The sequence below is a fragment of the Aquarana catesbeiana genome, linkage group LG05 (assembly GCF_042186555.1).
Source record: "Aquarana catesbeiana isolate 2022-GZ linkage group LG05, ASM4218655v1, whole genome shotgun sequence".
Classification (NCBI taxonomy): domain Eukaryota; kingdom Metazoa; phylum Chordata; class Amphibia; order Anura; family Ranidae; genus Aquarana; species Aquarana catesbeiana.
Window position 1 is genome coordinate 69,025,711 of NC_133328.1, and position 27,888 is coordinate 69,053,598.

At 43.8% G+C, this 27,888-nt stretch overlaps 1 protein-coding gene across 7 annotated transcripts in view; it reads right to left on the reverse strand.

The window, feature by feature from the left end:
* ARHGAP12 (Rho GTPase activating protein 12) overlaps positions 1-27,888 on the reverse strand; it is a 201,352-nt gene that overhangs the window by 135,642 nt on the left and 37,822 nt on the right. For 6 of the 7 annotated variants that reach the window (XM_073629860.1, XM_073629859.1, XM_073629858.1 and 3 more), the window contains exon 2: positions 26,286-26,987. In XM_073629860.1, the coding sequence (XP_073485961.1) occupies positions 26,286-26,924 (639 nt within the window). In that variant the 5' untranslated portion in view covers positions 26,925-26,987. Of the gene's footprint in view, positions 1-26,285; positions 26,988-27,888 lie in introns of those variants that run through there. The other variant, XM_073629862.1, reaches the window with a different exon arrangement.

The following is a 27,888-nucleotide window of genomic DNA, read 5'->3' on the forward strand; positions in this document are numbered from 1 at the left end:
CCCCAATAGATAATCTACAGGTAGCTTAGAGGTGGGTTGACCCATCCCAGAGCATCACATTATATTGTCCAATCATGGTGCAATTAAAGTGGTTCTAAAGTCAAATAGTTTTTTTTTTTTAGGGTACAAACTATTCATGCAACAAGCCGATGAAAATGCTGGTTTTCGTTACATCTTCCATCTTTATGGACATATGCAGTCCTTGCGAGTGAGCGGTCTGCCAGGCAGTGGGTCTTATATTACTGTTGGTGCCGATCCACTCCTAAGAAAGAAACTGGTTCTAAAAGTTCGAAACACGATCGATGTCCCATTTTATTTCTTGCAAGCTATAATGAAGAACACTGTAGCCAGGGGCGTTGCTAGGTCTACAAAAGATCTGGGGCTAGAGCCCATAGCAGCGTAGTAAAGAAAGTAAAGAAAGTCATACGCTTGGGCGAGCATACACATGTATATACAGTAATATACGTGTGTGTATATATATCCCCAGAGGGCCCCCCACTTACATCAGGGTGCCCAGAGAGCCTCCCTCTTTCATCAGGGTCCCCAGAGAGCCCCCCTTATATCAGTTTCCCCAGAGAGTCTCCTCCTTACATCAGAGTTCTCAGAGAGCCTCCCCCTTTCATCAGGGTACCCAGAGAGCCCCCCACTTACATCAGGGTCCCCAGAGAGCCTCCCCTCCCCTTGGTGACCCCTGCAGAGACTCAGGGCTATAGCCCCAAAATCCACCCCCTAGCGACGCCCCTGGCTTTAGCTATGCAATGGTTTTGGGCATACCACCCAGTAGACATCTAACATTCATTGTGAACTATTCAAAGCTTTTTAAAAGAATTTTAAAATGTAACATGCTTTTATATTAAGGTGTTTGTGGATTATTTTTTGTATTTTTTGGTTGACTTTAAAATCCTAAGGCCCCCTTCACACGGGACGGATCCGTGTTGATCCGCCCCGTGAACATCTCTCAGTTTTCCCCAGCTGCGCCGGCGGATGACAGGGCGGGTCCTGCACACCGTGCAGGGACCGCCCCGTCAGATCTCCGCTCTCCCCTATGGGGGATCGGAGGAACACGGACCGTCTGTCCGTGTTCCTCCGATCCGCTCTGCAGACGGATAGAAAAATAGGATTTTCTTCCGTCCGCAGAATCGGACGAGAGCGGAGCCGGATGACATCGGGTGTTTGCGGATGTACATCCGCTGACACCCGCTATCCCATAGGGATGCATGTATGTCCGTATTTCATCCAATAACGGATGAATGAAATACGGACATACGGTCCGCATGTGTGAAAGGGGCCTAATAGAGGATTTATGAATTGAAAGTGAAATCTGTTTTTTAACTTAAAGAGGAAGTAAACTTCCTCTGCTGACAATTACCTATAGATAATTCTATATTTAGGCTTATCTATAGGTAGTGTAAATATCTCCTAAACGTGCACCATTTAGGAGATATTTAGATTACATGTAGCCAGTGACTCCACTGGCGCATGCGCTCTGAAGGAACGGTCACAGGTGCCGTTCCTTCCGAGTCTTGTACCGTGAACGGCGGCTCCCGCACACATGCGTGACATCGCTGCTCCAGCCACTGACAGCGCTGGAGCCCACAAACCCCGGAAGTAACTCCGGAAAAGATGTCAGCCTTCTCAGCGGTGTGCGGGAGCCGCTGGAAGGCTTCGTTCTAAGGTAAGTATTTCATAATGAGCTAGTATGCAATGCAGACCAGTTCATTATGCCTTACAGGTTTTTTTTTTTTTTTTTTTTAAGTTTACAACCTCTTTAAAGTAGAACTATAGGCAAAACATTTTTCTTTCATTTTGGATAGAGTAAAGAAGTGCTCTCAGATTTTTTTTCCCGCCACCTTTGTCCCATCGCAGAGAATTCCCTTCACTTCCTGTCCCATAGACAAACAGGAATGAGAGAGAAAATCTCTGCAAATTAAAGGGAATTAAGGACCCACCCCGGTCACCAGAACTAGTGTCCATATTGGAAGATTTCCCTTCTATTACTTGACAACTCAAAAATTGGGATTTTCTTTTTTACTTTTAAATTCAATGAGAATGGTGAATTTTCTTAATGTGGGGGCATAAACAGCTTAAAAATAAACAAAAAAAAAATGACCAGCACTCTAATCCCTCTCCATTCTATCCAAAACAAAAAAAGGTTAGCCTTTAGTTATAGTTATACTTGAATGTATTCTATGTATTACCTGTAATAAATATATACATACCTGTAATAAATATGAAAACGGTTAAAGTTTCACTTTGAATAGTGTACATACGGTGCCTTGCAAAAGCATTCATCCCCCTTGGCTTTTTACCTATTTTGTTACATAACAGCTTTTGGTTCAATGTTTTTTTTAATCTGAATTATATGTGATGGATCAGAACACAATAGTCTAAATTAGAAAAATATATACATAAAACTATTTTTCAGAAATACAAAACTGATAATTGGCATGTGCGTATGTATTCACCCCTTTGTTATGAAGTCCATAAAAAGCTCTGGTGCAACCAATTACCTTCAGAAATCACATAATTAGTGAAATGATGTCCACCTGTGTGCAATCTAAGTGTCACATGATCTGTCATTACATATACACACCTTTTTGAAAGGTCCCACAGGCTGCAACACCTAAGCAAGAGGCACCACTAACCAAACACTGCCATGAAGACCAAGGAACTCTCCAAACAAGTAAGAGACAAGGTTGTTGAGAAGTACAAGTCAGGGTTAGGTTATAAAAAAAAAAAAAAATATCCAAATCTTTGATGATCCCTAGGAGCACCATCAAATCTATCATAACCAAATGGAAAGAACATGGCACAACAGCAAACCTGCCAAGAGAGGGCCGCACACCAAAACTCACGGACTGTTTTGAGTTTGCGAAAAGGCATGTGGGAGACTCCCAAAACGTATGGAGGAAGGTGCTCTGGTCTGATGAGACTAAAATTGAACTTTTTGGCCATCAAAGAAAACGCTATGTCTGGCGCAAACCCAACCCAACACATCACATCACCCAAAGAACACCATCACCAAGGTTTTTCAGCAATCAGGACGGGGAAACTGGTCAGAGTTGAGGGAAAGATGGATGGTGCTAAATACAGGGATATTCTTGAGCAAAACCTGTAACACTCTGTGTGTGATTTGAGACTAGGACAGAGGTTCACCTTCCAGCAGTGACCCCAAATACACTGCTAAAGCAACACTTGAGTGGTTTAAAGGGAAACATGTAAATTTGTTGGAATGGCCTAGTCAAAGCCCAGACCTCAATCCCATAGAAAATCTGTGGTCAGACTTAAAGATTGCTGTTCACAAGTGCAAACCATCCAACTTGAAGGAGCTGGAGCAGTTTTGCAAGGAGGAATGGGCAAAAATCCCAGTGGTAAGATATGACAAGCTCATAGAGACTTATCCAAAGAGACTTATCCAAAGCGACTTAGAGCTGTGATAGCCACAAAAGGTGGCTCTACAAAGTATTGACTTTAGGGGGTGAATAGTTATGCACATTGACTTTTTCGGTTTTTTTCTGTTGTTTTGTCCTATTTGTTGTTTGCTTCAGTATTTAAAAAAAAAAAAAAAAAAAAACACACATCTTCAAAATTGTGGGCATGTTCTGTAAATTAAATGATGCAAATCCTCAAACAATCCATGTTAATTCCAGGTTGTGAGTCAACAAAACACGAAAAATGCCAAAGGGGTGAATACTTTTGCAAGGCACTGTATATTTGCAGGTCAGTACAGAAGACCTAGAAGAGGGAAGGAAGGAGGAAAGGGACATACAGAAGAAGTACACCTCTACAAGAGGGACAGATGGGAGCTCTGTAGTAGAGAAGTAGTCCAGACTTTTTTAAAAAAAATTTATTTGTCCTGCAGTTTGATGTGAGCCGTCACACGGCAGTAATCAACCAATGGAAGCAACTTTCATAGCTTTAGAAAATCTCCCGCGGCCAACTGGTGGAGGTCAAGAGGTGCCACAAGGCTGCAGATACCAATAATAAACGATTCCCTGGAGTGTAATTTATCCTCAATATTTTCACAGCCTAACTTAGTTGAAGACATTTAAATTACAGAAGGGTGCAGGGGTTGGAGGGATGGGGGCAGATGCTGGGCAATTTACATTTGATGAAATCAAATGTGTCAAGTCATATTTTGCCTTTAAAGCTGGACTCCAGGCAGATAGAAAAAGCACAAATTGCAACAGCTCTGCATTCATTAACAGATCATTCAATATATTTAAAGTGTTTGTTACTTCTACGTTTCAAATTCCTGATACATGCCTGCTGCAACATGTACTTGTATGAGAAAGTATCCTGCTCCCTTTGTATTGCCTCCTTTATGTGAAATCCCTGTTCCTGCTAGTCCCTCTGCTTTCCTATAATAAACTGAGCACACTAAGCAGGAGAGCACACTGTGGTCAGTTCTCTAGCTGTGCTGGGAACTTAGTGTGCCCACCTCCAATGTTCAGACTTGTCCTGACACACCCCCACTGCTCAGCCATTTACTGGGAAGATCGGTGTGCTGCCGCTTCTCCTCCCCCTAGCTCTTATGAACAGAGGGAATGTGATCACTTATTAAAACTGGAAAAAAAGGGTACTTATAATGTTTATTTTTTTTTTACTATATCTATACAAAAATGTTTTGCCTTTCATTTCTATTTTAAACTATTATAAATATATTTTATATACTTAAATTTAGGCTGGTATCAGCCTCTTGTGGTCCAATGTGCAACAAAGTTTAAAGTTGAAGCGTAAGAAGCTAAATGAGCCACTAATAGCAATAGAACTTACATTCTCGTGTTGTTTTTTTTTTTTTTTATTTTTCCTCCTCTATTTTGCCATGGCTGCACTGCCAAAATCCAGGTATGTGGGTGCCCCCTGTCTCTGCTGGGTCCTATGAAGTCCCACTGGAGTCTCCACTATGTGTACCCTCCCGTCTGGAACTACAATCTTATGTGAAGCCATTCCCAGCAGTACACACAGGCAGAGAGTGAGGGATGTAGAGCAAAAAGCCACGGCTCTGGAACAGCTGCACATAAGGCTGTAGTTCTAAACAGGAGCGCACACATAGGGGAGACTCCAGCAGGACTCCTTGGGTGCTGGAGGGCACAGAGGACACCCACATAGAGAGTATCACCGCTCAAGGTGGGTCAGATCAAGGTAAAAGGCATCTCCTTCAGTCTAGAAGTCCAGGTGCTGGCAATGCTATGGCAGTTAGACAAAGAAATTCTGGACAGCCGCACTCCAAAATGGTTGCTTTTATTCAATAAGGTGTCATCCAAAATACAGGTCACAGCAAAGTGGAACACTTACGCGTTTCGCACTACAAGGAGTGCTTATGACTAAGAGCTAGTTCATAGAGAACACCCACATCCCGGGAGTTGGCCAATGTGGTCAGGAGGCAGTATGAGGAGAAATACTGAAAAAAAAAAAAAACATCAAGAGTTCTGCTATTAGTAGCTTGTTTAGAAAAAAAAAAAGAAAGAAAAGTTACCTTATTATTCTAACAGCAGCAAAGAAAAATTAGCTTCATTGCCCTGCCAGACAGGGCTGTGCGACAAAGCTGTGCAAATCCTAGGACTGGAGAAATACAAAACCCTTTGGCAGGTGAAACAGCTCCCATATATGTACAGTATTTTATTTGTAGTCTTAGCTAGCTGCCTAAAATCGAGCTTTAAAGGCAAGACAGAGGCTGCAGCTGCTGGAACATGTAACATGTTCCAAAAGGTGAACTTATCCTTTATGGAAAAGCAATGTCCGATTTTAATGTAAAACAAACATTTATGAATGGAATGCGAGCCACACAGCTATAAGACCCCAGGGCCATCTTGGGGCATGGAATCCCTCCCGGCATTGTTGAGTTTGGGAGGGACAAATGCAGTCATTCACCATACTGCAGCCAGATGGGGCTGAGCACTGTGAAGGGTGGTACAGGGCCCAAGGTCCAGAGGGATGCACCGCTCCTACACAGCGCTGTGTACAAGAGGCCTTAAGGACACACGATCAGAAATTCAGATGAAAAATACCTCTTTCAAATCGATCGTATGATAATCTGATGGTTAGTACATAGCCTTTGAAAGCCGATCACCACAGTTCATCCGAAATGATCCGAATGGACAAACGTGAAAAGGTTTCTCGTATGATACCACATTGTATGATTTTCGTTTAAGCGGTACAGTCTTCGTCCGAAAATACAATACAAATACATTACATCACTCCTGAATTTTTATTCTACAATAAGAAAATTTTCCTAACTTTAGGAACTTCTTCATTTCCGATATGGATACCAGCATGCAAAAAAAAAAAACCAGACGATTATTTGTCCGATAATCTCATCGTGTGTACTAGGCATTAGAGTGGGCAAGGTAGGCAGATAAAGCTGGGAAGACAGGTCCTCAGCTGGAAAAATTAATCAGCAGTCTGATCAGGGTAATGTCCTCAGTGTGGTGATGCCCCTTCACAAGTTAGAGGAAGGATGGCAACAAAACTGTATTGTTTAACTGCACTGCAGAAAAGCAAGGGCACCAGCTGTCTGTGCTGCCTGGCAGGAGAGCCTTGTTTAGGGAAAACTAAAACCAAGGACAAAAAAAAAAAATGTAATATATTTCTGCTTACCAGTCCTCAAATGTGGTAGCTGCATTCGTTTTTATTTTCAAGCTGAGAACATTTTCAGCAAGTACAGAAAATACTTGCTAATCTTGTCAAAAATGCAGTGTCTTTGTCACTTCCTGTGAGCTGCACTGAAAAGGAAAACTACTTTTCTTCTGTCAACTACTAAATTCACCACCCCCATATAATAAAGATAAACACGTTTGATTTCCAGCCTGGGTGGCAACCATGGCTCCTTGCATAAATACAGCGGAACACAAAGCGGGCGATTGAATGCCGGTTCACACTGGTGCGCTGTGCTAGATCGCATGCATTTTGCACTGCAGTGCAAATCACATGCAATGTCTGTGCGATGCGATTTCAGTCATACAGATAGAATGGCTGACACCGCATTCGGACCAAACTCGCACAGGACCCTTTTTTTGGTCTGCACCAGAATCAGATCGCATGGGTGTTCACACCCATGTGATCCGATTCATGTCTGAACTGACAGTTCATAGTGCGATATGCGAGCTGAAATGGGCTTGTCATTAACAATGTATTGACACTCCCGGCAGTTCGCATATTGCAGTGTGAACTGCCGTGCGAGTCGGGTGCGATTCGCAGGGTTCCCGCATCGCACAAGTGTGACTCGAGCCTTACTAAACCTGGAGTGTGCAAAATCTGGTGCAGCTCTGCATAGAAACCAATCAGCTTCCAGGTTTTATTGTCAAAGCTTAATTGAACAGGCTGAAGTTAGAAGCCGATTGGCTACCATGCACAGCTGCACCAGACTTTGCACTCCAATTTTAGTAAATCACCCCAAAGTGTGCTATTTACAGAATTACCAGGTGGAAATAAAGTAAAAAAAGGAACACCACTTTACAGTTTCACATTTGGCTGAAAAACGACCTGGGCTCCAAGAACCACCATTCTGTACAAATGAGGACCACGATAAGGATCCTCCTGGTTTGCATTTACATAGCATATCACTGCAGATTACAAGACCTCAGAGTCTCTCCATCTGTTACAGCACATGGGGAGGTGCAGATCTCATAATGAGCTCCAGTGATCACGCCGTGTACAGGGACACAGTGCTGGGTAAAGGACAGGCTCAGCGGGGAGACAGTCTGAGCCTCATTTGTGGTCAGGGAGAGCCTGCGATCATGGCCTTTGCCTCAAATTAATACAATCATTCATGTGTGTAGTATAACCTATTTCAGTTAGTGAGCACAGATTTCTTTTCTCCTCTTATCCCTTATTTCATAAAAGAAAATCATTCCTATGCAATACCGGATTGTGAGCTCAGCTTTGCCGCTAGTAATAAAAATAAATAAAGAAGGATGGTTTTCTTGCAGCAACTATGACAAATGGTAATGATGTGTACACGGCCCGATACTGCTGGTCACCAAAGTCCTACGAAACTGATCATTTTTGGCCTGGAACCAAATCAGATATCAAACAATGCTGTGCACAGCCAGATAAGGTTTGCTTAACACAGTCCTCCTTCCTCTCATAAGATTTCAAATAAAGACAGGAGAGACCGGAAAATATCAACACAGACCTGGACAGCACACGATTCACAGACACATTTCTTCTATACTTACATAAAAGCTGAACTCCAACCAAAAAGCTAAACACAGAAATAAAATACACATAAAAGAGGGGTTATACCTAATAAAGGGTTTGCATTTCTGCCTATCCATTCCTGATAATTTTGCCAGTTTTTCAGTTACTAGACTGTGGAAAGGATACAATGTAGTCTTATCTCTAATACCAGTCTGCTGATTGGACAGTAAAAGGCTAGCATCACAGTCATCAGGTCATCTCTGTTCTCACTCCGCTCTCTCCTATCAGCATATTTCATGTTTGCACATTTGTATCCAGCACCCAGTCCTGCCCCTCTCCCAGTACTGCTATACCTGAAATCAGAATAGGCCAATAGCAAGTCAAATTCATACGCTTACCCTAGTTGCTTCATTATTACTCATACAGGTATTTATATAGTGCAGACATTTTGCACAGCACTTTACATATACTGTATTGTACCCTCACATCAGTCCTTGCCCTCAAGGAGTTAACAATCTAAGGTCCCTACCTCACATACTTGAGCAAATTTAGACAGGAGTCAATTAAGCTACCAGCATGTCTTTGGAGTGTGGGAGGAAACTGGAGAACCCGGAGGAAACCTACGCAAGGCAGAACACATTCACGCTTCATGCAGGTAGTGTTGGGATTTGAACTGATGTTCCCCCAGGGCTGCAAGGCAGGAGTGCTAACCACTAAGCTCCTATGTTGCATTAAAAAAAATATATATATAATATAGATATATAAATAAAAATCACACACACACATTTAACGTTTAATTAACAAATATCTAGCTGCATTAATGAGAGACTTTCACATCTGAACAGAGTTCAGTTTTATAGTGACCTTGACAACAGACATACCTGAAAAAAAAAAAAAAAAAAAAGGAAAAAAGAAGGAGGCGCTATACTTACCTTTCCGGTGGCCTGTGTCTTGAAATGCTGCCAAGATGTTGGATGGACTGAGTACCTGATTCTACAGCTGCATGCAGTGGATCCCCAGCACCGGTACATACAGTATCTCACAAAAGTGAGTACACCCCTCACATTTTTGTAAATATTTTATTGTATCTTTTCATGTGACAACACTAAATAAATGACACTTTGCTACAATGTAAAGTAGTGAGTGTACAGCTTGTACAACAGTGTAAATTTGTAGTCACTTCAAAATAACTCAACACACAGCCATTAATGTCTAAACCGCTGGCAACAAAAGTGAGTACATCCCTAAGTGAAAATGTCCAAATTGGGCCCAAAGTGTCTATTTTGTGTGGCCACCATTATTTTCCAGCACTGCCTTAACCCTCTTGGGCATGGAGTTCACCAGAGCTTCACAGGTTTCCCCTGGAGTCCTCTTCCACTCCTCCATGATGACATCACAGAGCTGGTGGATGTTAGAGACCTTGCGCTCCTCCACTTTCCATTTGAGGATCCCCCACAGATGCTCAATAGGGTTTAGGTCTGGAGACATGCTTGGCCAGTCCATCATCTTTACCCTCAGCTTCTTAAGCAAGGCAGTGGTCATCTTGGAGGTGTGTTTGGGGTCATTATGTTGGAATACTGCCCTGCGGCCCAGTCTCTGAAGGGAGGGGATCATGCTCTGCTTCAGTATGTCACAGTACATGTTGGCATTCATGGTTCCCTCAATGAACTGTAGCTCCCCAGTGTCAGCAGCACTAATGTAGCCCCAGACCATGACACTCCCACCACCATACATGACTGTAGGCAACATACACTTGTCTTTGTACTCCTCACCTGGTTGCTGCCACACACGCTTGATACCATCTGAACCAAATAAGTTTATCTTGGTCTCATCAGACCACAGGACATGGTTCCAGTAATTCATGTCCTTAGTCTGCTTGTTTTCAGCAAACTGTTTGCGAGCTTTCTTGTACATCATCTTTAGAAAATGATTTCTTCTGGGATGACAGCCATGCAGACCATTTTGATGCAGTGTGTGGCGTATGGTCTGAGCACTGACAGACTGATCCCCCACCCCTTCAACCTCTGCAGTAATGCTGGCAGCACTCATACGTCTATTTCCCAAAGACAACATCTGGATATGATGCTGAGCACGTGCACTTAACTTCTTTGGTTGACCATGAGGAGGCCTGTTCTAAGTGTCGCCCTGCTGTCCTGTTAAACTGCTGTATGGTCTTGGCCACCATGCTGTAGCTCAGTTTCAGGGTCTTGGCAATCTTCTTATAGCCTAGGCCATCTTTATGTAGAGCAACAATTCTTTTTTTCAGATCCTCAGAGTACTTTGCCATGAGGTGACAATGTGGAACTTCCAGTGACCAGTATGAGAGTGAGAGGGATAACACCAAATTTAACACACCTGCTCCCCATTTACGCCTGAGACCTTGTAACACTAACGAGTCTCACGTGACACCGGGGAGGGAAAATGGCTAATTGGGCCCAATTTGGACATTTTCACTTAACTTAAAGCGGGATTCCGTCCCTGGAAAAAAAAAAATTTTAAAGTCAGCAGCTACAAACACTGTAGCTGCTGACTTTAAATAAGTACTTACCTGTCCTGGGTGCACGCGATGTCGGCCGCCCGAGGCCGACCCGTCCCTCAGCTCTCGGGTCCCGGCATCGCCATCCTAAGTAAGGTAAACAGGCAGTGGAGCCTTGCGGCTTCACTGCCAGTTTCCTACTGCGCAAGCGGCGCGGCGCTCTGTGAATAGCCCCGTGGTCTTCTGGGAACACACACAGTTCCCAGAAGACAACGGGGCTGCTCACCGAGGAGCAGAACATGCCGCGGAATAGGAAGAGGCAGATTAGGAAGACTTCCTAGCAACAAGGGTTTTTTTAGGATTTTTGGTGTGTTTTTTTTTTTCGGGGTGGCCCTCCACTTTAACTTCACTTGGCTGTGTGTTGAGTTATTTTAAGGGGACAGCAAATTTACACTGTTATACAAGCTGTACACTCACTACTTTACATTGTAGCAAAGTGTTATTTCTTCAGTGTTGTTACATGAAAAGATATAATATTTACAAAAATGTGAGGGGTGTACTCACTTTTGTGAGATATTGTACATCTTCTAGTTATGTACAAGCTGGTGGGAGAAACCACTGCATGGGGCAGGGGTAGCAGGCATTCACAGTAACATCCCAAAATGTTGAATACCTGCAGTGGCCAGAAAGCGGCATTTCAAGACGTGGGCTTCCAGAAAGATGGACCCTTTTGCTGTCTTGACGCTGCAGAGTGATATAGTCACATTGAACAAACTAGAATTGCACCCAACTGACTAGGTTTATAGTCATAACTGACTAAATGTTAGGTTAGGCTGATAAATCTCTTTAAAGTGGTTTTAAAGGCACAAGGTTTTTTACCTTCATGCATTCTATGCATGAAGGTGAAAAACCTGTGTACAGCAGTCCCCCAAGCCCCCTATAATACAAACCTGAGCCCCCTCTCGATGCAGCGATGTCCACAAGAACCTTCAGGGACTCACATTTCTGATTGGCTTTTGGCAGAAGCATTGGCTCCCGCTGCTGTCAATCACAGCCAGTGAGCCAATAAGGAGACAGAGGGGGAGGGGCCGAGACCCGACTCCGTGTGTGAATAGACACACAGAGCTGTGGCTCAGGAGCGCGCCTGCTTGGGTGCTCCAACAGCAAGCTGTTTGCTGTGGGGGCACCCGGCAGGAGGGAGGGGCCAGGAGTGCCAGCGGGGGGACCCAAGAAGAGGAGGATCCGGGCTGCTCTGTGCAAAGCCATTACACAGAGCAGGTAAGTATAACATGTTTGTTATTTTAATGTAAAAAAAGACAAGGGTTTAGTAATACTTTAAGTCCTGATTCACACTATCACTTGCATGTGAATTGCACAAAGCATTCCTGTGCAATTCACATGCGATTCAGTGCAGTGCAATTGCATGGGCTGAAATCACACCGCATCACACCAAAGATGTGCATGCACCTTTTTTTGGAGCGTATGATGTACTATGCAATCTAGTGCAGGCAAAAGTACTGTGTTTGGGGTGTCGTTAAGTTTGTATTGACACCCGCAGTGGATCGCAAACACAGTGCAATTGCAATGCGGTGCGGGACACGCACAGGGGTTACTGCATTTCCCACGCCGCATGTGTGAACTTATGATATCAAAATGAAATCATCAGTTCTACTGAAAAATCCAGTCAAAGCAACCAAAATAACACTTTTCTTTATTGTGTCAAACTATTTTTTTTTTTTAAATATCTTTAAAACAATCTATGATCAAACATTTATCAGTACAGTGGGCAGCACAGCAGCAGCACTAGGAGTGTTGGTTCGAATCCCAACCACGGTACTACCTTCTTGCAGCATGCATGTTCTCCCTGTGCCTGCGTGGGTTTCCTCCGGGTGCTCCGATTTCCTCCCACACTCCAAAGACATGCTGGGAGGTTAATTGGATCCTGTCTAAATTGGCGCTAGTATTTGTACATATATTAATGTGAGTTAGGGACCTTAGATTTTAAGCTCCTTGAGGCAAAAAACAAAAGAGAAAGGATTCTCTAAAGAGGGTCAACAAAGAACACTGATGTTAATACAAAACCAGCTTTATTATTTACCTAAATATCAAACCAAATTGAAGTACAAAAAAGTGAAAAAGGTAGCAGTAGAGACTGACGGTTACCACAAACCAATTAAAAGTTACTTTTAATTGGTTTGTGGTAACCGTCAGTCTCTACTGCTACCTTTTTTTTTTTATATTTAGGTAAATAATAAAGCTGGTTTTGTATTAACATCAGTGTTCTTTGTTGACCCTCTTTAGAGAATCCTTTCTCTTTTGTTATTTGGAATTCAGGGCAACTGGAACTGCATGTAGGCTTACGCCTACATGATTGTTTTATACTCACCCGCTAAAATGGCCATTTATGTAATTAATTAAATTGGTTGATCCAGGCAATACCTCTGTTCCTTTGTTTAAGCTCCTTGAGGGCAAGGGCTGATGTGAATGTACAATATACACTCACTGGCCACTTTATTAGGTACACCTCTTCAAATGCTTTGTAACAAGCAACTCAATGCATTTAGGCATATAGGCGTGGTGAAGACGACTTGACGAAGTTCAAACCGAGCATCGGAATGGAGAAGAAAGGGGAGTGACTTTAAACGTGGCATGGATGTAAAATATTGTAAATTGCTGGAAGTTGGATAGTCAAGAAGGCACCTCATCCCTATGAATACATATATTGGTAGGAGAGGGAATATGGGATATTTAGGGTGCCAAGAAATTACTTAATCAAATGTATAAAAAATATAAATTTATGCAAAAATGTATAAAACATCACAGTATCATACAGTAACCATAATATAATAATATGAGTAACCAGCAGTGACTTCTTGCTCTACATGTTTCGCCATGCAACGACTTCCTCAGGAGACTTCCAACAAGCACTGCATAGCATGGCAACTATAGTTGAAAAACAGTGTATTAAAATCAGTATTCAATAATCGGAACAATATTTTAAAAACATCAAATAGAAATGAAATTATCTTGCAGATACAGTTAGACCAAGAGTACCCCCCCACCCCACCCCCCGCTGTGTCCCCACCTGAACTATGGAACATGTCCTACAAAAGCCAACAAAAGTATCTGACCATAAAAAATAAATATATTCAAACCTCAGAAAACAGATGTGGGAACCAACTTATGGTACTAGATGGTATCATAGCAGGTGATACTTCCAAACGGTTAGTAGATCTGAGGGTTAATTTTTTTCCCCAGAAGAGAACATTCAAGTGGTCAAGTACCCCAATGGACAGCCAAACAAAAAACAGAAAAGAGGAAGCATTCATATCTAATCTGCTAACTTCCAGTTCTAGTAGTTCTTACCAATGTCTGAGCGTTATTACCTTTCACCGATTTGAAGCATCAAGTATTGCCCTGCTCCCAACTCAGCCGCTGCCTGTCTACAGAGAAAAGGGGATCTGTTTATATCCAATGACGCCGATGAGGCGCGGACGCAGAGAAATCACCACCGCGCATGCGCGAGTGGAGCCGGAAGTGACGCAAGTGCGGCAAGCACCCAGCTCGATGACGCAGCGCCAGAAATGATGTCATACGTAGGCGCAACCTACATACAACGCCATGATGGAAAGTCTGCCCTCAGCTGGGTGTAACCTTTGGCTGTTCAAGCCAATAAACATCCAGATTACGGGACGTAATTTGCAAGTGGCTGGTGGCGCCAACTCTCCCACACATATAGGAGATTTCCTCCATAGGACGCCCTGGGCGTACATATCCTGGACTGAACAAGTCCATTAGCTATAAATCTCTCTTTTTGAGAGATTCAGATTTAACCAAAATGCCTTAAGATTGGGATCCATTATTTTGGATCCTAATAACAGAGATTGATTGATTGATTGATAGATAGAGATTGATAGATAGATAGATATATCAATCTAGATATATCTATATATTCTTAGGTTTGCCATTTGTTCCGTCTTTCTCCCTCTCTGAGGTGTGTTTTTTACATTCCTCTTTCCTATATGGAAATCTAATATTTGTTGGAATTTACTTAATATTTTACAGACCTGGGATTTTCCTTTTTCCTATGGCTGGCCTTCAGTGGCAATATTTGATTAAAAATTACCCTTAAGTACATTGAAATGGAGATAGGTGATCATACGGACGCCCAGGGCGTCTTCTCTGCTAACCCTATGGGGGCAATCTCCTATATGTGTGAGAGAGTTGGCTCTTCCACCCCCCCCCCGAAAGGTGCCAAATGTGGCACCGGAGGGGGGGGCAGACAAGTTGAGGTTATACTACTTTTAGGTGGAACCCTGCTTTAAGGCAGTTCTGAAGGCTAAAGGGAGTCCAACCCAGTACTAGCAAGGTGTACCTAATAAAGTGGTGAGTATATATATATATGTAAAGCACTGCGTAAAATGACTGCACTATACAAGTAGCTGGAATAATCGGTACTTTTGATCTGACCAGCACCAACTGCCACCTCCTAATTACAATGACACTATGGGGGGGGGGGGGGGAGATCAGCCAGAATCTGGAGCAGCTGAGCATGGCAACCAATCAGCTTCCATGTCAAGTTAAACTTTACTTAAAAAAAAAAAAAAAGAGAGAAAGCTAGAAGCTGATTGGTTGCCATGCACGGCTCCTCTAGTTTTAATAAATTCTTCTCTAGGTTCTACAATCATGATGTCACGATGGAGGGTTACAATCTTTACAGGGGTATCTCATCATGCAGACAGCGATGTGAACGCTCATATTCACAGTATAAACGATGAGCCTCTCTGTGCCTGCTTACTGACACTTCACCTTCAACATCTCATCTATAAACTCGTGAAAACTCCCTGAAGTTTGAAGTCTAACTCTGGAATTGTTAATCATTTATATAAAGCAGGGTATTAAAGTCAAGTTTTCATTTGTAGATTTCTATCAGAAGAAGAACTCACATTTCCCTTCAGTGTACCATCAGCACATGAAAAATCCGTCACTGCGCAACACACAGTCTGAGGGCAAACTACAGGTACCCAGCCATATAAAAATATGGCATCCCTGGCATCTCCTTAGATGTGAGCAGAGCTGGAGCATCCCATTCAATAAAACTCAACTTGGTATGTGAATACTGAACAATTCAATGTCTAAGTGTATCTAAACCCATACCGCAAAATGACAATCCTAAAAACATATTAGCTTCATTTCCTTTAGATCCTCCACCCCTTTCATTTTCATTTGTTTATCCTGCCAGTAATCTATTATTTTTCAAATTCCTTTAACAGACCAATCTCTTTAGCAGAGGCGCCAGAGGGTTGAGACAAACCATTTAACACTAACATGGGTGCTTACAATGGTCAGCTTTATTCATATATTTGAAAAATATTTATGCCCAAAAGGAAAAAAAAAAAACATGTAACTGCTTAAAAAGTGTTAGCTGGAGATAGGCTTAAATTTATCAGCCACTTATGCAAAGTCCATCTTACACTATCCTCTATACAGGCCGACGATGCCACAGTCCAAGGGTGACTACTACATATAAACAATGCAACAATGCATACATTCCTTGTAAAAGCAATAAAAGTGATAAAAAAAATAAAAATAAAATAAGGACAGTGTAAAAAAAAACAAACAAAAAAAAACAAAAAACTACATTCCGCCACCTCCAGCGTTCTCCCTCTGCTCCCCGCTGTCATCGGTAAACACAGAAGCCTTTTGTGTCTACAAGGAACAGCTATGTTCTCAGCGGCTCCCAGGTCTAACGGATCCCTGCACGCACTCACAACAGGGCATGGCGGGGACAGATCTCCAGAAAGAGAACCATCTACCTGCAAGGCCAGGCAGGGACGTCTACACATGTAGTTACTAGAGCTGGGCCAGGTAGGAAAGAGTAGAGATGCAAAAAAGCTTTGGGGGAGGTGGTGGGTTAGAGTAGCGGTTGCACACTGCGTATAGTGCACCCCTAAACCATGCACTCTGTGCAGAGGGCCACCCCTGCACTCGGCCCGTAGCGCGCTCCTGAATCCCGCACTCGGCCCGTAGCGCGCTCCTGAATCCCGCACTCGGCCCGTAGCGCGCTCCTGAATCCCGCACTCGGCCCGTAGCGCGCTCCTGAATCCCGCACTCGGCCCGTAGCGCGCTCCTGAATCCCGCACTCGGCCCGTAGCGCGCTCCTGAATCCCGCACTCGGCCCGTAGCGCGCTCCTGAATCCCGCACTCGGCCCGTAGCGCGCTCCTGAATCCCGCACTCGGCCCGTAGCGCGCTCCTGAATCCCGCACTCGGCCCGTAGCGCGCTCCTGAATCCCGCACTCGGCCCGTAGCGCGCTCCTGAATCCCGCACTCGGCCCGTAGCGCGCTCCTGAATCCCGCACTCGGCCCGTAGCGCGCTCCTGAATCCCGCACTCGGCCCGTAGCGCGCTCCTGAATCCCGCACTCGGCCCGTAGCGCGCTCCTGAATCCCGCACTCGGCCCGTAGCGCGCTCCTGAATCCCGCACTCGGCCCGTAGCGCGCTCCTGAATCCCGCACTCGGCCCGTAGCGCGCTCCTGAATCCCGCACTCGACCCGTAGCGCGCTCCTGAATCCCGCACTCGGCCCGTAGCGCGCTCCTGAATCCCGCACTCGGCCCGTAGCGCGCTCCTGAATCCCGCACTCGGCCCGTGGCGCGCTCCTGAATCCCGCACTCGGCCCGTGGCGCGCTCCTGAATCCCGCACTCGGCGCGTAGCGCGCTCCTGAATCCCGCACTCGGCGCGTGGCGCGCTCCTGAATCCCGCACTCGGCGCGTAGCGTGCTCCTGAATCCCGCACTCGGCGCGTAGCGCGCTCCTGAACCTCGCACTCGGCGCGTAGCGCGCTCCTGAACCTCGCACTCGGCGCGTAGCGCGCTCCTGAACCTCGCACTCGGCGCGTAGCGCGCTCCTGAACCCCGCACTCGGCGCGTAGCGCACTCCTGAATCCCACACTCGGCGCGTAGCGCACCCCAGATACACCCAGCCCTTTGAGGGCAACCATACTGCTGATGCAGCCTGCAATGAAATTGAGTCTGACAATCCTGACCTAGAGGGTCTTTAAAGGGATAAAACATGGGGAAATGTGTATTTTTTGCAGAGATATACTGCATGAGCAATAGATTTACCAAAAGGCGCACATCCGTTTGCATAAAGGGAAAGAGTGATAATTGACGGGGAAGTGCCCCATTTTCTCAATAAAAATGCATTATACTTGGTATGTGCGATTGCAGCCTTTTTGGGACTTTATGTTCTGGTGACAAAAAAAGCGGCCTGGAAAAAGGAGCTTATTAAACTGTTCATTTTGCACAGCTGATTCACTACGAACAATGAGCATTATTGAATAACAAGTATAGGGGCTGCCCCTAGAGAGAAGACTGGCACTAGCATGCCTGGGCCCAAATCATGCCAAGCACAGAACAAACTATATTGGGGGCTGAAGTTTAACCCTTTGATTTTAGCCAAAGGAAACAAACATTCTAAACAGCACTGAGGTATTAAACATGTGCTCTTTAGCGTGTCCGCTGACAATCATCATCTGGTAAAATGTCTGGAAAACATTGTAAAACGATCTTCTCTGGGGATTTCACAAAATACAGCTGTTTCCGCCAACACTGGGGAATATAGTTCAGGCTGTTGTTCATACATGTAGTTGCATATGTTATTGCTTACAAATAAAATAAAGTTGTAATATAAACATGCTACATGGATACTACTTGGCTTACCTTTGTGTACATGTATTTTAATTGTATACATTCATATCCACAAGATTTCACAAGAAGGGTGTAAGAGTAAAATTCATTTGAAAAGCCAGTAGATATTGGAAGCGTCCATGGGCATATTCATATGCTTAACTTTTAGCACAATGGCTTCCTAGCTTCAGGTCTCATGCACACTGGATGGCTTTTCTATCTCCCTTAGGGAATTGCTCAGTGCGCTGTCTATTAGCGATTAGCGCTCTTGCTTCACAGCTGTGAGGTTTCCGGGTTCAAAGCGATATTAAAAGGCAAGGTTTTTTTAATAAATAAACAACAAACATGCATGTTATACTTTCCTGTTCCATGCAGTGGTTTTGCACAGAACAACCCAGATCCTCCTAGCTCCTCCCTCCTGCCCACAAAACAAACAGTTTCCTACGGGGGGCTCCCGAGCCACAGCTCAGTCCCACCCCCCCTCTCTCCTCATTGGCTGTGATTGACAGTAGCAAGAGCCAAAGAGGAGGCAGAGTCTCCAGAGAGCTGAGGCTCTTGTGCACATCGCTGGATCGCGATTGCTGTACACAGAAGGCTTTTTACCTTCATGCATAGAATGCATGAAGGTAAAAAAAAAACCCTGATCCTTTAGAAGCACTAATTCCAACCAATGTCCGTATGCCCTTCATCTGGGTCTTCTCTGGGTGATCCCGTTTCCTCCCACAATCCAAAACACAAATTAGACTGACACGGTCTTCACACACACACTGGGTGTTTAGCCTGAGTGCAAGAGCTTTGGTTTTTAGGTGCAGGCAGAGAGCATTGGTGCCCCGACCAAATTTGTTGCTGGAAGCCTTCAAACTCTAGTGGTACTCTAGTGCAGGGCAGTATGCACCCAGGGACAAATACTTGGGACACGTGCTGCACGTGTTCTGAGAATTCGTTCCTGTGTGTATTCTGCCATAAAAGTAAGCATCGCTAAACTCATCGCTCAGCCATGACCAGCTACAGCAGCTGTCTCAGAGTCTGCCAGGCTGCTGTAGTAGTTCTGGACATTGCACTTGTGCTTTCTGCCCACACGTAAACATGGGAGTCTCATGCACCGTGGCTAAACCATTTTGTTGTTTTTTTTAAGAGTAGGAAAGGACTAAACTGCTACCAGGCTAGCTTTTTTTTGTCTGTGTACCACTTGGGAAATTTCCCTTTACTTCCTGTTGCAAAGAAAAAGGAATTACCCTCTTAGGCTGGGTTCACACTGCTGCGGTGCGGGAACGCAGCGAATTTACTGCGGGTTCCCGCATCGCACCAACTCGCACGGCAGTTCACACTGCCATATGCGAACTGCTGGGGAGTGTCATACAATGTTAATGACACCCCCAGTTCAGCCCGCATATCGCACTGCGAACTGACAATTCGGACATTTTCAGATCGCATAGGTGTGAACACCCATGCGATCCGATTCTGGTCCAAACAAAAAAAAGGGTCCTGTGCGACTTTGGACCGAATGCGGTGCAATATCAGCCATACTATCTGTATGGCTGATATCGCACAGCACAGACATCGCATGTGATGTGAACAGCAGTGCGCTGCGAATCACATACGATGTCTGCCACCGCAGCAGTGTGAACCCAGCCTTAGAGAGTTGTATCCAGAGCAGGTGGAACATTTCCCCTTACCACCTGGGCACAGAGAAGTCTGGTTAGCAAAAGGCAACTTACCACAGCAACAGCCTAGGGCTTGTGTGTGTATAGCACAAAGGCCAGATCTAGTTCTCCCACTCATCTGCCATTCAATTACATGTATTGTTCCTTCAGGATACTTAAAAGTTCAGAATAGACCTAGAAGCAGTTATCAGCCAGCCCATGAAGGGGTATCCAAGATCACTCCCTGCATAAATACCTTTCGTTTACATTAGCACCCCTTTTTGATGATGTACAATTCACTCTGTCCCCAAACACTTTCAGTTAGGCTTAATGTACACGGGACGTTGTTTAACCTCTCCTGAACGACTTAACTTGACAGCTAGAAGCCGGCATCTAAAAACGTCCATTTAAGTGCGTTTACATGCAGAGTTTAGGTCTAGAAGCGTTTGTAAACATTTGTTAAAATGAAAAAAGTCTGTAAACAAAACGCCGCTAAACGCAAGTTACCGCGTTTACAAACTGTTACAGGCATTTGGCGTTTCAAATGCCTCTGAACATCCATCTGAACCCATTTTTTTGCATTCCAAAAAATGCTTCTAAACACAAAACTGCCTAGAAATGACTATAAAAGACTGTGTACATGTACTGATAAGATAACAGAGGAGAGTTCAGGGGGAACTAAAAAAAATGCCCAACTGCTCCTAAACGTCCGTTTAGCAGCAGCAGTGTACATGGGACTGTCAAGTCACAAAGAGGATGCAATGATCAAGTAGAATAACTAATCAAAACAACAAAAGAAAAGTGTAATGCTACCCATACTACACTGCATAAAAATTCCAGCTATAAGACCCCTTTCACACTGGAGCGTTTTGCAGGTGCTAGAGCGTTAAAAATAGTGCCTGTAAACCTCCCTAAAACAGCCGCTCCATTCACTCACCGAGGGCTTTCACACTGGAGCGGTGCGCTGGCAGGGCGTCAGAAAAAGTCCTGCCAGCAGCTTCTTTGGAGTGGTGAAGGCTGTCAAGTTAAGTCATTCAGGAGAAGTTAAACAACGTCCTGTGTACATGAAGCCTTAGACCCTTTTCACACCATCAGCATTTTTCAGGCGCTACAGCGCTAAAAATAGCGCCTGAAAAAAAAGAGGCTCCTTTCACTCCAGTGTGAAAGCCAGAGGGCTTTCACACTGGAGCGGTGCGCTGGCAGGGCGTCAGAAAAAATCCTGCCAGCAGCTTCTTTGGAGCGGTGAATTCACCGCTCCTCCCCATTGGAATCAATGGGGCAGCGCTGCGATACTGCCGGCAAAAGGCCGCCCCGGCGGCGTCTTGCAGGCGGATTTAACCCCTTTTCACCCGCTAGTGGGGGGGGGGGTTAAAACCGCCCCCGCTAGCGGCTGAATAGCACCGCTAAAACTATGGTAAAGTAGTGCTAAAAATAGCGCCGCTTTACCGGTGGCGGCACAGTGTGAAAGGGGTCTAAGCAGCCCTGTCAGCACCACCCGGCTCAGCCAACTTCAATCTAAAAATTAAGAACCCAGGTGGAAAACTGGTGGTATCCAATCAGATGTAGTCATTTCACAAGTATGTTGATAGGTCCCTCCTGTCCCTTCTGTATTGAACTGTATTGTAATTGTGCGGTCCCTCCCCCCCTCTCTACATAGTAAAGCGCTGCACAAACCGTTGGCGCTACATAAATCCTGAATAATAATAATAGTAATAATTGCTGTGAGCGCTGTGGCTGTCTAATACAATAGCTGGTTTTGTAGATTCCTCCACTCACGCTTTAGTGTGGCTGGGGTAATCAGGTTATTTTTCTTGTAATTTTCCACCCAGCTCATACAATTTTTTTAAAACAACTTTTGTCAAGTCAGGTGCAGCTTGCAGGGCCACCTACGACTTGAATGAATAATAGGAATTGCCTGAAATTTGAGCAGTCTGTGGCGAGCTTTAGAAAGTTTTAAACATGTAAAGAAACAGTGCACAAAGCACAGAGAGTCCACAATGCACTTGCTCGTAACCGTGCCAGGCCTTGGAGCATTCAGAATATTTATCAAAGAAAAAAAAAAAAAAGAAAAAGGGCTTGAGGGCAAGCTGAAAAAAAATGGACATTGTAATTATAGTTTTAGTGTGAAAGAAGCAAGTTTAATTTATAAATGTTCTGCAGCCAACACTTTGAATAAACTTATATCCCATTTTTGGGTCTGCTCTCTGCTGCAACATTTTTTTTTTTTCTCCTTTTGCTGGCGGAGATAACCAACACAACAAACAGCCGAAGCTTGTTAAATGAATGTAGCCCTTGGTTTTGGCCAAGAAGCACATCAAATATTTATACATTCTGGATTTGTTCTAGAATAAAAAGCACATTTTAGCTCAGATCATTAATCATTTATCTGAACAGTTGTTACTCTGAAACAGGTGGAATTTCTATTACAATTTAACATCGCAGGGAAGGCAAAACAATAATGCATTTGGGTCTACTGCTGTCACTTTCTACCTACACACATTACAGTTCTCACAATGACTGACACTGCCAGAAACCTGCGCTAGAGGAAAAAACAGCGCTGCCACTGATGATTTCCTTCTGAAAATGCCAGCTGTTTGGCTGTCAAGCCAACCCTAAACTTCCAATATTCGTGAGTCTCTGGCATGAAACAATGAAGTCATAGACTTTGTTCTGGGTCTTTGGGTATTGAAGCCAAATTAGTCCATTTTCAAGCAGTATTAAACCTGAAAGCAAACATTACAGCTCATCAATTCTTAGAGGCGATGGCTGCATTCGTTTTATTTTTTAGGCTTCTTTCCTCCATTTTCATCTGGTGATCCAGCCAGTAAATCTGTTTTTCAAAAGAACAAGCTCTCTTCCAGATGTATCAGTTTATAGGGAAGAGACAAACCATTTACCTCTGACAGGGGTGCTTACAATGACCAGCTTTTATCCATGTAAAACCTCTATTCCAAAAGGGAATGGGGCTCAGATAAGTATTAGAGGGGCTGCTACACAGGTTTTTTACCTTCATGCATGAAGGAAAATAAACGCTTTAAAAACTAGCCAGCCAAACAATACAATTCTATTCCAACATAGCCTCTTCTGCAGTCCACCAAAATAAATCAACTGGGAATTTGACAGCAGTTATGGGGCAGAATAATATGCAAGTTTACAGATTTTTACTCCATATATTGCATTCTCTGCTAACATTTAAAGTGATAAAGAGATTATTGCTACCCCCTCTGTTCTACAAAGCCTTACAACATTGTGTACTTCTCTGTTTAAAACGATGCCTCTAAATACCTTCTTTTAGATCAGTTTTCTTCGCTCACGTGACCTTCAGCCGCTCTCCTCCTCCTTTCCAAGGGCTACAGTGGAAGGGGCTGAGATTCCCCTCTGATGTCAGCCGGGGAGGTCATGTGATCACTGTGCTGTCCGCCCAGCCCCTCCCGCTGTAGCCCTTGGAACGGAGGGAGGAAAGCGGCTCAAGGTCACATGAGTTAAGAGAACTGATCTAAAAGAGGGCATTTAGAAGCATCATTTTAAACAAAATAAAGTACACAATGTTGTATAGCTTTGTAGAATAGAGGGGCTGGCAATAATCCTTCTTTGATTTTATTGCCAGCTACTAATAGTGACAGGAGGGGAGGGGTTGATTTGTTTATCAGCTCAGACACAGGAGCTGACCGGTAGGGAGAGAGGGAGAGAGGAAAGGAGAGCAGTGGGATGACAGAGGCACATAACCTGACCATGGTATCAGGGATCAGCAGCTATGATTACTGTAGTCAGTTTACATAGGCTGGATCAACCAGGTTTTTTAGAACCTAGAGAGGGACAAATGATGTTGCACAAGCACTATGCTGTGCATCCTGCTTTAGGGTTACAACCGCTTTAAGGCCTGCAATTGCTTAAAAGGGGAAGTGGGGGGTGAGACTATTTTGTTTTAAATGCTTTTATAGCAAGCTTTCCTGAAATTTGCAGAGAATTATTTTTCTTAAATTTCTGCTAATGTTTCAAGGTAAGATAAAAACGAACCTGATTTACTTAAAGTACAGCCAAAGCTTGTTTGGCTGTACTTCTCCCCTGTGGATCACAGGAGTGCAGTTTGTTTTGCACTCCTGTGACCCGTTTTCAGCAGAGAGCGGGCTGAATTTCGAGCCGCTGAGAGCTTGAGTCGGCTGCCGCCGCCCCTCCACAGCACAGCACTCCAATGAGCGAGGAAGGAGCAGGGAGCTGCGACTGACAGTCTGCAGCTCTCTGCTCACGAAGCTGTGAGAACCAATCGATTGATGGTGTTCGATCGCTAGGTTCTCAGTGTAGAGGCGCCGGGGGACAGATGCAGCATCCACCTAAGTATGAATCTTTTAAAAAAAACAAAAACAAACATACCTCTCTTTTAACAAAGGTTTTGCTTCTACACATCTGCTTCTGTATGACAAAGCTAAACAAAGAAAGCTGATGACAAACGTCCAAAAAAGGACAAATTGTGCCTAGCAACAAAATGTCAGAACACCACTCTATAGCAGTGAGTTAGAACGGTATTCAGTTTTATCATGTGTATCTCAAGGACATGGATGAAGCACAATACAAAACAAATCAGGAAATCAACACAACAGTATGTACAACGGCTTTCAAAGCAGGAGCTCATGTAACTGCATACTTTAATTTTCAAAAATATATATACACACACACACACTCTGAGAAATTTGTCGCATACGGTTTTATTTACTAAAGCTGGAGTGCACAAAATCAGGCTCCCTTCTGCAGAGAAGCCAATTACGGTAGCTTCTAACCTCAGCTTGTTTAATAAAGCTTTGGCAATAAAACCTGGAAGCGGATTGGTTTTTATGCAGAGGAGAGACTGATTTTGCACTCTCCAGCTTTAGTAAATGAACCCCAATGAGAGAAAACTAGCCCACTCTGATCTATGTTCTTGGTGGAAATAAAATGTACCAAAGGCTGTTTGCACGGATTTATGGGGATCATTCACATTAAGGTGCACATTTTTGGTGATGCACATATTTTGGCTTGGTGTGTTGTAGTGCGTTGGCCAGTAATTCATGGATACTTTGTTTCGTGTGCTGCAGTGCACTGAGAGGCAGGTGGGTTTCTATACTCCATGTATACACATTGAACTGCACCGGAATAGTGACAACACACTGCAAAATGCATACACACCAACTGTGGAAACAAAAGTATCAATGCACATGCACCAGTGTGAATGAGCCCTCAATGAGCCAGCCATGTAAAAAGGAAAAAAAGTCTATAATGAGTACACCGAGAATAATAATTTACGAGCTTTCCTTCTTATGTGCAAATGAGAAGTGGACTTTAAGATATAACTCTTTGTTAGATGCACCGGATCTTGAAAAAAAAAAAATAAATAAATAAAATAAAAAACAAAAAAAAAAAAAAAAAAAAAACCCCCGGCCAAAATAAAATAAAAAGACAGAAAATCAGGTAAGGGGCTGCTGTGCAATACCATACCATTGCACAGAGCAGGCAAGTATAACATGGCTGTTATTTTAATGAAGAATAAGCTGCAACTTTTTTTGGAAGGACAACACAAAACGTAGACACATTTAAGTAGCTCTAGATCATGGGTGCTCAACCTGTGGCCCTCCAACTGTTGCCGAACTAAAAGTTCCATGAGGCATTGCAAGCCACTCGCAGTTACAAGCATGACTCCCAAAGGCAGAGGCATGATGGGACTTGTAGTTTCGCAAAGCTGAGGAGCCACAGGTTCTCTAGAATAGTAACCAGAAACAAAACACATCCAGATCAAATTTGATTTCAAACACAGCACAGATATTAGATTGCCAAAGTTTGATGACAGAGGTATGAAAACATCTGTCCTTTCAACCTAAGCTTTCACTACTGAGGGCCTCCTGTACTTCAACTAAATCCTCAGCCCAGCACTACCCTTCTATAGCATACAAGAGATATTCTATGTATGCCACCATACATTCATATGGGCGATGTTCCTGTGTGCATGAACTCCAGCTCACGCATCCATCTCCATGACTAGGAGGTGAACGACCACAGTATTACTACATGCATTCACAAAGCTCTACAATGAAATTCATTTGTTCCACACAAAGCAACAAAAGCCTTTAAAAAGGTTTGTCATAACTGAAAACCCAGCTCATTGGCCTCATTATAATATATCTTTTCCTAGGGAAATATGGAGGATGCCACTGCTGAAATCTTTCCAAAAATGCATGACTATGACCAGTATGAATATGTTGTTTCAGGGTCACAAGTGAGGCCACAAAAGCCAGGTAGCTAGTTTTCAAAATTATATCAGCAATAGCTCTTCAGCTTCTAGCAAAAAACATTTCAGGATGCAATCTTACCTGGAGTTGTTCCGTTGAGCTGCTACTCAGCTCATCTCCAGATTCTGAATCTACAAGAATTTTTTCCGAGTTTTCCCCAGCCGAATCCGAGTGATCATTTGTGAAGCTGGTCTTTTCGATTTCCATCATTTCTGGACCAGGAAAGTGCAAGGCAGAAGGACTCCTGCTGGTGGCCTTTGGCGAATGTAAGTCAGTACATAACTTGCCATTGTTATGTACAAGGTCTAAAGTCAGTCCTCTCGTCTGGCCTGGGCTACTGCCAGGCCCAAAGTTCTGGTTGGCATCTCGAATTGAAGGGGTTTTCCCAAAACTGGTGAGTTCTGGGGATTTATTGATATTCTCCAGCGATCTCTGTAATCCTTGTGTGACTTTCAGAGGACTGTTGGGCAGGATGCCCGGTTTGACGGGCGGCATTAACGCCTTCCTGCCCACTTCCTTCACATACTGAGCTGGTACGTACAAGGGTCTCGCGTTTTCATCCAGTCTCACCTGCCACCAGTCTTCGTTGGACTTTTTCATTAAAATATACCGCTCGCCCTGCTTTATAACAACTCTTTTGTTCTTGTATTCATATTCATAATCGTATTCTACCTCAATGTACACCGGCCCAGGCGTGGGCCTCGCGCTCTTGTCAGCCATTTTCAATGATGCTTATCACCTCTTTAGAAGAACGGAGAACATTATGACAGCGTGCCGAAAATTCTAAGGAAGGAACAAGAGAAAAAGAAATACTATTAAAAAACTTCTCAAAATGCAGATTGCCAAAAACCGCAGTAAGGGAAAAGGCTTGCCGGAACCCAGGAACCAGACAGTGTCTTACAATAATTACAGCTTGTGCCTGCATTTTGGTGTTCACACTTACATCCATGATCTTCAGCTGCAAGGTTCAGGGAACTGTCACTCTTAGCTGTGGAGCCAGCCCGTTGTCAGAGAAATCCCCATCTATATATATGGGCTTGGCAACTAACTCTGGGCAGCTGCAAGGCAGTGTGCAGATGGCAGAAGAATACCAAGACTTGAATTCTACAGCCGGAGATCACAAGCATGGAGGTACAATCTATGCAAAACTGATCATATTTACCTAACCCCATCCAGACATGCAACATTTCTGGCCTTTTTTAAAGGGAGGACCCCAGGAAAAAACACAGAACTCTAAGCCTCTGTTCACACTAAGAACCACATGTGAATCACTCAGAAACCACATTGCATTGCTGTAGGGCTGCAACTAACGATTATTTTCATAATCGATTAGTTGGGCAATTATTGTTGTTTCGATTAATCGGTTAATAACCTTAAAAAAAAAATTAAAAAAAATAACTGTGGCGTATAATTTAGTTAATATGTAAAGTTTTAAAAAAAGGCAATTTATTCTTAAATATCTCTATGCAGCCGTAAATATAAATAACCAACTATATGGTTAGGGAGCAAAATATCTAATCCACTCTGAGAATAACAGACAGAAGAGATATACTGTATACACTATTAGAGGAGATATACTGTATAAAACTGTTAGAGAAGAGATATACTGTATAAACTATTAAAGGGTGAATCTGATAAATATTTTCAGACTCAAAGATCAAATGTCTTCCTTCAAAAAAAAAAA